The sequence below is a fragment of the Porites lutea genome, chromosome 1, assembly GCF_958299795.1.
Source record: "Porites lutea chromosome 1, jaPorLute2.1, whole genome shotgun sequence".
Taxonomy (NCBI): domain Eukaryota; kingdom Metazoa; phylum Cnidaria; class Anthozoa; order Scleractinia; family Poritidae; genus Porites; species Porites lutea.
Genome location: NC_133201.1, coordinates 3703910 through 3715200, shown reverse-complemented (window position 1 = coordinate 3715200; position 11291 = coordinate 3703910). Strand labels below are relative to the sequence as shown.

Here is an 11291-nt window from a genome sequence, read left to right as displayed (position 1 = left end):
TATATCAAATTTGAATGCTTTTCATTATACTTCAAATCACAGGTTCTGCTTGTAGATACCAACACTGGCACTCCTCTTCCATTTGGAACTCTAGGCATCCATAAGGTACTAGCCCTCATGGTAGTAGTTAGGTTAAAGAAACGTGCAGTTCCATATGTTATTTCATAGGTTTGCAATGTTACTGAAAATGCAGCTCAGGGAATATCACACTCTTGACACAGCGGAGAACATTTTGTGCGCGCTAAAGTTTGTTAGGCGCACTTCATTAGGACCTGCTGGTTGACTTGGCTTGTTAATGGGCTTCCTGTCTTTTCATGTAACCTTCTCAAACTGAGTAATGACTAATGATTAGAAACAATAGTCTACAAAATGCCCCTTCTCTAGTGGGGGAAAGGGATGGAGAGAAAGGGAGGCCTCCTTCTCTCCACACCACACTTCCCTTGGAGCCTGTTTACCGGCTAAAAAACTAAGGATCATGTAATGGCAATTGTTACTGTACGATAAAAGTTTGCAAACTTCATCTTAAGTTCGAATTTCTTCAAGAATTACTGATCATCTGATAAATTAAATGTTAAACACTTGAACCATTCCTTATCAAAAGCCAGGTATCACTTAGTTGGTGTAGAGAAAACCTTTCCCTACCTTGTTTGTTTTTTACTCTGTCATTGCTCAGTGTCTTTATATCAGATAAACAGCCTGTTTGATGCCTTTTTCAGTGGCTCTTTTGTAACCTTTTGGAATCTTAATATGGTGCTTCTATAATCACATCTTTTCCTCTCATTTCATAGAAATCAGCATTTAAAGATGCCAGTGTTTGCTTATTTATCTTTGACTGCCTTCAGTTTAACGATGAAAATGTGATGAAAAAGTAGGTTTCACAGAGATTGTGAACTCTGTTGTCTACCCCAGTAACTCGAACTTGGATAACTCGAATTCCTCGCTAACTCGATCAAATTTTCTCTTCCCTTAGTCAAAACTTCACTGAAAATTACCCAATAACTCGAACTGTTTTTTGTTTCCCTTCAGAGTTCGAGTTACTGGGGTTCTACTGTAATACTGTTGTTTTCTTTAAGATTCAGTTCAAATTTTACCTTGATAGAGATTACAGTACTGTTACTTCTAGTTGATCTTCTACCGTGTTTTGACTTTGAATGTTTTCAGGAGTATGAAAGAAAGGCGGCAAATCCTGGAAAAAAACGTCACTGTCATTCCAAATAAAATCATGTTGTCTGAAACAAACTTCTTAAGGGTATGTGATTTCAGTTGTACATGCTGTCTGAAATGTGACCATTCTAATGAAAAATACTGAGTGATACATCTTACCATTTGTTTTTCAGCCTTGTTTGTTGTTGTTGTTGTTTTTTTTAAAATTTGGTTTAAGTTAATTCCGGAAGTGAAAGGGATTAATTAAAGACTTTAAACCTCAAGGGTTAACAACACCAAATTTCTCCTTGTAGTCTCAATGCTCTGTTAAACAGTGTGGTGACAAGAATTAAAGACATGATCAGACAATGAATTAAATGACAGCTTCTCCCCACTGCTTTTGAAATGAATGTATAGGAGCAACAAATGAGAATTGAAATTTTAATACTTGGGCTTAAGCCCTGTTAGTGCAACAGCTTCCTTGGATGCTAAATGCATAGTTACATGTACCCCCAGTTTCCTTTGTTCTGATATTTTATTATGTAGAATAGAACAATATTGTGTTTATTCTGTATAGACAGAAAAAGAGCTGTCCAAGTTAATGACAAGAGCCATGAATGAAGGTCTGGAAGGACTTGTTCTCAAGGATGTAAATGTAATGTAGTACATAATTTTAATAAATTAATTTTACTGATAATTTGTTTTGGCACGATTTTCTTGAATATATGAGTAACGAAATAAAAGTGAAAATGCCTGTGTTTGTTTTTGTATTTATTTATTTTTATTCTTTCAATTTGCAGAGTATATATGAACCAGGAAAAAGACACTGGCTTAAGGTAACGAGTTAAAGTCCAGTTTACCAAAAGCACAAAAGCTGTTCAAACTAGCCTGCAGAGCAGGCGTTTCCTTTTAGTGCGCAATTTGCTCACGAAAGCGCCATGTTGAAACTTCCCGAAGAGAGGAGGAGATGGGGAGAGTCAAAGGGAGCGGGGAGGGGGCGGGGAGAGAGAAGAGAAAACATATTTTTTTTCTCCCCTCCTCCTCCCCACTTTCCTTCTTTCGCCCTCGCACCTACCGTAAGGGTTACTATTTCTACTCTTCCCAATCTTCCACTGTCATAAAATCAAAGATGGCGGCTACAACAATATTACGAACACGAACAAGGTTTCGCCCATCCAAAATACGCCTGCACTGCAGGCTATGTTCAAACCTTCTAACATTCTTTTGTTTCTTCTTCTTCTCACTTTTTCTCAATGTCACTACACGTAAGATGAAGAAAGATTATCTTGAAGAAGGTGCAATGGCTGATACTGCTGACCTTGTGGTACTGGGGGCCTACTATGGGACCGGAAACAAAGGTGAATGGTCCGTTTACATTATGACATCATTTTCCAAAACGGCCTTATGGTGTAAGTAGTTGTTGTAGACCTTAAGAGGCTGAGGCAAGAGTGGGTGGTACAGATCTGATAAAAAGAAGTAAATAAGTACACTTTTCGCAAATTTAAATAAAGACTGTTATGCTTCTGCTTGGACTAAACAACATTAGAAATTGCAACTTTGTTACTGTCACAAAATCTATTCTTCAGTGTTCTTGACAAACAACACTGACCAGAACTCTTACAATTTGAGCGAAGTCAATTTCTTTACGACAATTAAGAGCAGCTGACGATAGTTTGGGATCAATTTGAGCGACGCAATTACTTTAAGACCATCAAGAGTAGCTGATGATAGTTTGGGATCAAAACTCTCGCTTCCGGCAACTATCATTAACTCCCATACACCATTTGATCAGCGGTTGACTTAGGGCGCTTTCCATTTGACAGAACTGGTCGGCCGGACCATTGCTCTACCAGTCAGTTTGAAAATGAAATAGGCTTTTTCCAAGAGTTTTTGCTGAAAGACCATCTCCTTCGTGCATACTATTCAGGATTTGACTGATCTGGCCGGAGAGTTTTGATTAAAAGGGAAATTATCACTGCGACGGGAATGGTCTGGCCGGTCAGTTCTGACAAATGGAAAGCGCCCTTAATTTGTGTTTAATTGCAGGGGGACTGATGTCAATCTTTCTGATGGGGGTCTGGGATCCAGATACTAAACAGTGGTGCACTGTTGCAAAGTGTGGGAATGGTCATGATGATAAAACTATTGAAAAACTCAACAAGGAGCTTAAAATGACAAAAATAAGCAAGGTATTTACAACATTTTTTTATCCAGGTTCCACATTTCTTGAAAGACCCATTTTACGCAGATTAATGACCGTGCTTTAATCAGTTTCAAAAGCGAAGAGGATGGATGCAAAATCCAACCTTAACTCCTTCTCGTTTCAAGTTTAAGTTTACGTTTATTAAAAACTCTTTGGATACAAACCATAATTGATCCTTGCCTGCAAAATAGCCTAGCTAATCGAGGAGGGAAGGAAAAGTAAAAAAAAATTACAATAATAGGGTTGAAACATAACAATAAAGAAAAACAAATACACAAACATCAACATATTAATTAACAAGAAAGTAAGTACATAATTATATTTCAAAATAGGTAATAAAGCAATTTATGAGTGAAATTAAACAGAAAATTTAATATTTACTTATCTGTTTAGCAATATGGGGTTCCTCATTGTAAGAGTGTCCTTAATCCCCTCTCCTCTCCTCTCCTCTTGTCCTTATCTTATCTTGTCTGTTTAGTATTATAAGGTTCCTCATTGCAAGAGTGTCCTTCACCCCCTCTATAATCCCCTCCCCTTCTCCTTACCCGTCTCCTCTTGTCCTTATCTTATCTTGTCTGTTTAGCAATATAGGGTTCCTCATTGCAGGAGTCTCCTTAATCCCCTCTATGATCCCCTCTCCTTCTTTTTCGAAGGTATCCATATACACTGTAGGTCGTACTGGGTCTAACTGGTCGTGGATTATCATGGGCCTATGTTGTCCAACAGTTTGGTAATCAAAGAGACGAACTGCGATAGGATTTAATTTTTATTTATAAATGATGTGTGATTTTGTGTAGGACCCCTCCAAGGTTCCATCGTGGCTGAGTGTTCATCGCAGTTTAGTTCCAGACTTCGTTATCGCAGATCCAAAGGTACAAGCTTAATTACTGGATAATTATCAACTACGGGCAGGTTTATAAGGAAAGTTTCTTCACTCTAAAATAAGGAATAACACTTTCGATTTTAAATAGGGTGTCCTAGTGTAATAAGACGTAGCAAACTGCACTTAAACTACTCGAAGAAAGACATTAACACCTATTTCCATCAGATGAAAAGCTTAAAAAGGAACATCACTGCTCTTTAACAATGGAACACCACTGGCCACAAATTGTCTTAAATATATGAAATTTGCGACTCTGTCGGAGCAAAATTGCTGTCAGATGTTGGTCTTCTTTTATTATGACCAGGCGCTGGTAGGATTTCGTGGGAGAGTTCCATTGCCTTGTATTGAGCGCGAGTAGCGCGGTCGCTGGCCGCAAAAGTTCCCCCGCGAGAAGGCTGAGCTATTGGAACGCTCTTCCGTCCTACGAAAAAGTACATTCTGACTTGTATTTCTTTTTTCTCTAGAAAGCCCCAGTATGGGAGATAACAGGAGCAGAGTTCAGTAAATCAACAACTCACACAGCTGATGGAATATCAATCAGGTTCCCACGGGTGACAAGGATCAGAGATGATAAGGACTGGGAAACTGCCAATGATTTGCCCCATCTCAGGGTGAGCTATACAGGGTTAATTCCAGGAAGTATTCAGAAAAACTGTCCACATATTGGCCATTTTAAGATCTTTTAGGGCATGAACTGCGTCGGTACTGTGTCTAATATCACTGTGGGACGGTTTGAGGTGAGGTGGTGTCGAATTTTCACCCAGTTCTCTGCCGGCAACCTTGCAATAGCCAATAAGAGCGATTGTTCCCTTAAAACTGTCCCCGGCAGATTTCAATTCGTTTCTGTACCGTCCCAGGCTCACACTTGAAGTCAAAATGACCAAATAAGGTCACTGCAGGTGTTTTCTGCCGGAGCACATACTAGATTTCGCTCTGTTGCATACTGTGTCTAATATCACCTGGGACGGTTTGAGGGGGGGCGGGGGGGGGGGCGGCGGTGGTGTCGAATTTTCACCCAGTTTCCTACCGGCAACCTTACAATAGCTAATAAGAGCAATTGTGTCCCTTAAAACTGTCCCAGAGTTCAATTCGTTTCTATTCCGTCCCAGGCTCACACGTGAAGTTAAAATGACCAAATAAGGTCACTGCAGGTGTTTTCTGCCGGAGCGCAGACTAGAATTCGGTCTGCTTAATAGTGTTAAACTTAACTCTTTGAGACCACTGTTGGAAATGTTTATAACTGTTGCCCGGGAGAGGCGTCCGCCTTGTAGAAAGTAGTGGTAGGAAACAACTTTAGATGTCCATTTTAATGAGCTGTTAGTTTACTTTCACAATCACACACAGGCAGCTACACACTTAACGCGGCTCGTTAACGCGGCTCGCTTGTTCGAAACATACGCCTGCGCTGTAGGCCATGTGTCACGTGATAAAGTAGCTCGCCGTGAATCAAATTCCGAGCTGTATTTTAAAAAAAACTGGATTCGAACTCTTGCTGAGCTTTGTCATTACGCTTTTACTCTTTTTTCATTCAATTACTGTTACATTTTTCGCAGGTTTTATTCAAGAACTCAAAAGCATCTAACAGTGAGTGGCTTTTTCTACATATGATAAAGAAAAGAAACTTAATTTTGTACTGCCGAACCTTTCTGGAACAGCTTTGTTCGAAGAGATCGCCATATTTGGTGTATGGTATTACGCATGTGTTAGTACGCATACAACGGAAATGAGAACAAAGTTTTGAGCACATTGCTTTTTTTGTGTCCGTAAATGCTGGCTAGAAAACTGTCTATGCAGCAGTTAAGAGCATCGCTTCATCAGACATCGAGGAGTTATTGGATTGACTTTGTCTACTCTGCCTTCTCATGTTTACTCTTTGTGAGTTTGGACCAGTTTGGAACTTAGAGCTACCCAATTTAGAGGTTAAGGAGGCAGTTTTTTTACCGTATTTTCCAGCCTACGAAATGACATTATATTTTGACCCCAATTTAGGCAAACACCACTTAGCTACACAGGAAAATCGACAAGTATTTACAGCCTATTTCAAATCAAACACTTCGAAAGGTAAAGACACTATTCGACCTTTTTTTTGTTGTTGAAGATACTGCAGGAGATGTGAAAGACGATGACGATGACAATGATGATGGTGAGGATGATGAGAATAGAAGTAATGATGATGATATTGATGACTTTAACGAGGACAATGACTCTAAATCAGAAGTTAACCACAAGAAGAAAGTAAATGATGAGCCACAGAAAGAAACAAGGAAAAGAAAAGCGTTGGACACTGCTGAAGATGAATCGCCTAAAAAGAAGGTTTGTTTTTATTTTCAGTCCTTCAAAACTCATGTCTGGCCTGGCAAAAAGTTGAATGAAAATGATCCCGTATATTTGACAAGCTGACCGAGTTGGAAGAATCGTGAAAAAGTTTCTAATAACACGAAAGTACTTTATAAATGACGTTTTTGCGGCTGTAGCCGTCCTGTTAGCTCAAGCTCCGTAATAGCTTCTTGTCATTGGCTGATATTCGTTGTTCTTTCCTCAGTCAAAGGCTGCTTGTAAATATGCATCGAAATGCTATCAACGGAGCGAGGAGCACCGACAGAAATTCAGCCATCCTAAAGTAAGTAAATGAGGTGTGAAAAAAAAAACAGTTTTTGACACACACTGCCTTTTGCGCCGAGCTGGTGTTTTTTTTTTCTTCCTACAGAAAAAAAGCTGCAAATTTATCAATCTAACAATTTGTATCAAACCGGAAAACTGAAAGAAAAAAAAAGAAAGAAAGAAAGAAGCACACACAACTTTTCACGCAAATGCTATAGTGAGGTTTGTTTTACAAGCAGTAAGAAAATTTAGTTTTCATAACAATAAGAAGTTTAGTTGGAAATCAAACTATATAGTGAATGCACTTTCGTACATCAGTTTCTGTATATTTGATTATTCGCTTTTTGTAATTTCGCAGGAAGATGAAGTTGTTGGCAGTCCAAGCAAAGGGCAGGTAAGAAAGGCTTGTAATTATTGGAAACATTTATAATGTTTGAGTCAGTTTTGAATTATTTTCAAAACCATTAACTCCTGTAAATTGTTATTCTCCTCGTTTGTTTTAGTAATTTGTATTATAATCTACAGTTTCTGTTATGCAAAGAATGTACTTTGACATCCTTTTCATTTTTTACAGCGCTTGAAAGACATCTTCCATGGGCTGACAATTTTCCTCTCGAAAGACCTTGAAGATCACTCGAAACTCAAAAGATATATTATTGCGTATCCTTTGAAATACCTTTTTGTCTAATTTAATAAATATTGAGCTACGAAAACGCTTTAGTCGACAGCGTACGGAACAACACGTTTCTGTGTTTCGTATCCAAAATAGGATTTGTAATGTTTTGAATCCGCACTCGGCTTGAATTCAGCGGATGTAATCCAAATAGGAATCAGCCTCGCAAAGTGAATCAGTGTTTCTTTAGGGAGATATTTGAAGAGAGGAATTTCCGCTTGAAATTTGGCCAGCGGAATGCAAAATTCCCTACCAACCCCTGGTACAGGCTGTAAATCCGTCTTTGGTTTTTGTCGTCTTACCGTGACCAGTTTTCATCCATCATTTACCTTGAATCTGAATTCAGAATTTTTGCAAAGGAACTCAGCTTAAGCACCGCTATTGCAATTTTCCCGCGCTTTTTATCTGCTGCTTTGATCATAAGCTTTGATCTATAAAACTGGACAATCCGGTTTTTAACCATTCTTAACGTGACTGGATTTTAGTTATGACGGAGATTTGGCGGAGGAATTTGAAAAGACCAGTGCAACACATATTGTAAGCAACAATGGGGTAAGAAAAAGAAAAATATTTTGCGCGCTTTTACTTTTTGTCATGTCATTAGTGTGGTAAACTTCACTGCGAATGCGAACAGTTTCTTATCTATAAATGTTTGTAGGCCTTTATTGGACCGGACTAGAAACGGGAAGACAAATCGCAAAAATAAAAATGAGACAAAGAAAGAAGAAAGACGGAAGAAGACAAATTTGCAAAGGATAAAGAGGGAAGAAACTCAAAATGCAAGCGTGTATTATGGAAAACATGAAAGCGGGGAATAGACTCTGTACAATTCCCCCCCCCCCCCCCCAACCTCTCCACCCCTCTTCCCATGTTCTTTCTCTTCGACATTGGAAGCAACACTTTGGAGGTGATAAGCTAAAATATTTTATTAGCGATGTAACCAATGCCCGCTGTTCTTATCGTGTCTGCCTTTTCTTTTTTAGGATGGACAAAAGGAGGAAGGATCGACCAAGGTTGTGTCGCCATCTTGGATTTGGAAGTGTATTAAGAAGGGCCGTCTCGTACCAGTTAATAAATTTCTTGTATAAATTTACAGCACTCGATCACTTTGACGGTTTTCAATTCCTTCCAGGATCAACTGCTTGGATAATTACAGAACACCTTGAAGTCTTAAATCGCGCCTCCAAGTGAGGTTGGTCAAAGACCATTCAGAAAAAGAGTTTACCGAGGCTGATGGAATACTTCAACGAACATTAAAAAAGTTTGAAAAAAGGAATTTGACTTAGTTTTATACCGCCTTGTGAATCTCATCCCTCTTGAGATTTTCAATAACGACTGTCTACTTAAACGAAGAAAAAAACACTTTTAAAATCTTGTCCCCGCCATATATGTCAATAAAAGACGAGGCCCGCCCGAATAGCCTAAAAACAAATGAGAATAAAGCTGTCTCAATTCTTGACTCGTACTATAATAATACTAATTTAAATTTGTGCAAAAAAAATTCATTTGAAAGAGAGCACTTTACCGAAGTGTCCGTAATGACAATTCAGAAAGAAATCCAGTTCTCTTTCTTTTAAGCGAACTCTAGCAGATACCAATCCGATTACAGCTTCTAAACTGACAATAAAAAGATACCACCGTTTTAAAGTTACTTTATATTTTGACTTTTAGACTTCATTGCTTTTTTAAACCCTCCGTGGCCCAAAGGCCAACAGAAACTTAAGATTTAGTAAAAACTTTCTACAACTGCCATTTGTTCTGGAGAATTTTTTTGTACAGTATCAGGGATGACTTGGCCGAAGGTTGATTTTAATCAAAAATGGAAATGTATTTGCTGGAAACACAAACATTAACGACCTCTATATTGGACAAAGTAGACGCAAAATTTATTCGTAAAAGGATGGGGTAATAGTGTGTTTTGGCTTTCGCGTAGCTCTTTTGCTCCTTAGGGACTTGTCAGAAATTAGCAGGGGGAGAGGGGGGTGGGAATTTTAAATTTGGTTTCGGAAATGAGGTGATCCATCCCTGCAATGGGAGTAAAATTTGCTAACCCTCCCCTTGAGCTTGGCCTAAAATATCATGACCCTCCCCTTGTTATATAAATGACAAAATCTAGTTCTTATGAAAACTCAGAATATATTTCTAATCTGTTCTTTGTAATGCTATATACATACATTTTAGATGACAGCATTAAGAGTCCGACTCTGATTCTGACAGCTGATCACTAGACTCTCCTCTTTCTCCCACGTTTTTTTACCAATTTTCTTCTGTGGGTGAACCCCTATATGATCACGGCCATATATTTGCATGACCCTGCCCCTTTTAACGGCCAATTTTTTATGTTCCCTCCCTTTTCTGAGTCTCAAAAAGCTGTGACCCTCTTTCTGTTTCCACCTCCCCCACCCCCCTCCCTCTGCTCATTTCTGACAAGTCCCTTATTTTGAGCCAACGGGGAGTTGCTTTCCCAATTTAATCTGTTCAAGGATTGTACGCGTGTGTAACGTATTGAGTGTGCACAAATATTCAAAAAATTTCAGTAGTCCATGCTTTAACATGCCTAGCAAACTTTTCCGAACGAATTAGGGAGAGAAAGCCCCTTCATTCCTCTAAAGTGTCAGTAGAAACAATAAAATTAAGCATTACTTTTACTTAATTTGTCTACTTGCTTCATTGCTGCCTTCACATATGCAAGGCCTATTTCTGACATGAAATCTCAACCTGGAATATTTGTTAGCAGTATCCCAGGTCTTGCCGCTACTACTGCGTGCATGCCCCGAAAAATAGCCTTCCCAAACACCCTTCAAGAACCATTTAAACCATCAGACAATCCTTACTATTAGAGTTTCCATACCAGAAGTGAAGTGCTGCCCCAAGGTTGTTCATATTAGTTGATGCACGAGCTTTAAACAGGCAAGCTAATGTAAATAAACACAAACATAATGCAAACAGTGAATGCCCAAAGATTTTAATCAATCAACCAGCCTTGAAAGCTATTTAGAATTATAATGGGTATACAGTAATGCCTCAATAATAGAGAGTTTTAGATCCGAGTTTACTGCGAACCTGTAACCGCGGTTTGCGGTTACCAGTTTGCGGTTCGACGTTCAAACATAATTCGATTTAGATTGGCGGTGGATTAGATTACGGCCGACATCTTGAATCAGCAGCCATAAATGGCACTTGTTTTCAAGATCCAATAGGATTTATCAAATTTAGCATTTCGCCCGAATTTGTGCCTCTGTTAATGGATAATGACTTGCTCCACAAGATTTTTGTATCATTACGTGGGATAAAACAAGAATTATACGCTTAAAGCTTTCAGGTAAATGACATACGTGAAAACCTACCTCCCCACGTTGAAAACGCACGTCGTAAACCTCAAACGTGACGCGAAAGACTTGGCACGCGACCTCCAGCGGTTAGAGGTTCGCGGTAAACTCGAATCTAAAACTCTCTAATAATTATTCGTACACCGTATGTTTCTAATATAAACACTGACTTTGTATAACTGTTCGACTCGCTGTTTCATACCCCTCTTCGGGCAAATTACAATTCAGTTTGTTCGCCTCGTAGCATCATTCACCTTTTGAGGCAAGTAAAACTGATTGGAAAAAGTGGAGAACTGCATTAGGAAGATTATCAACTGAAAACAACTCTGCTATTGATTGTTGGAACGGACGCTTAGTGTCCTGGATCGTCTTCATTGTGTTCATGATGGACAGCGATCCACAGCATGAAAGAAAATTGTATATTCCCTTGATAAGATTAGTCGCTAAAAATTAATGAAT

At 38.9% G+C, this 11291-nt stretch overlaps 1 protein-coding gene across 2 annotated transcripts in view; it reads left to right on the top strand.

Annotated features, from left to right (window-relative positions):
- The window catches only part of LOC140942842 (DNA ligase 3-like), a 16950-nt gene extending 7994 nt beyond the window's left edge, over positions 1-8956 (top strand). The window contains exons 12-27 of one of the 2 annotated variants that reach the window (XM_073391866.1): positions 43-105; positions 789-868; positions 1162-1249; positions 1721-1798; positions 1944-1979; positions 2414-2501; positions 3190-3332; positions 4144-4218; positions 4694-4840; positions 5783-5813; positions 6337-6542; positions 6772-6849; positions 7189-7224; positions 7405-7490; positions 7989-8055; positions 8487-8956. In XM_073391866.1, the coding sequence (XP_073247967.1) occupies positions 43-105; positions 789-868; positions 1162-1249; positions 1721-1798; positions 1944-1979; positions 2414-2501; positions 3190-3332; positions 4144-4218; positions 4694-4840; positions 5783-5813; positions 6337-6542; positions 6772-6849; positions 7189-7224; positions 7405-7490; positions 7989-8055; positions 8487-8591 (1407 nt within the window). In that variant the 3' untranslated portion in view covers positions 8592-8956. Of the gene's footprint in view, positions 1-42; positions 106-788; positions 869-1161; positions 1250-1720; positions 1799-1943; positions 1980-2413; positions 2502-3189; positions 3333-4143; positions 4219-4693; positions 4841-5782; positions 5814-6327; positions 6543-6771; positions 6850-7188; positions 7225-7404; positions 7491-7988; positions 8056-8486 lie in introns of both variants that reach the window. The other variant, XM_073391859.1, reaches the window with a different exon arrangement.
- Positions 8957-11291: the final 2335 nt, after the last annotated feature.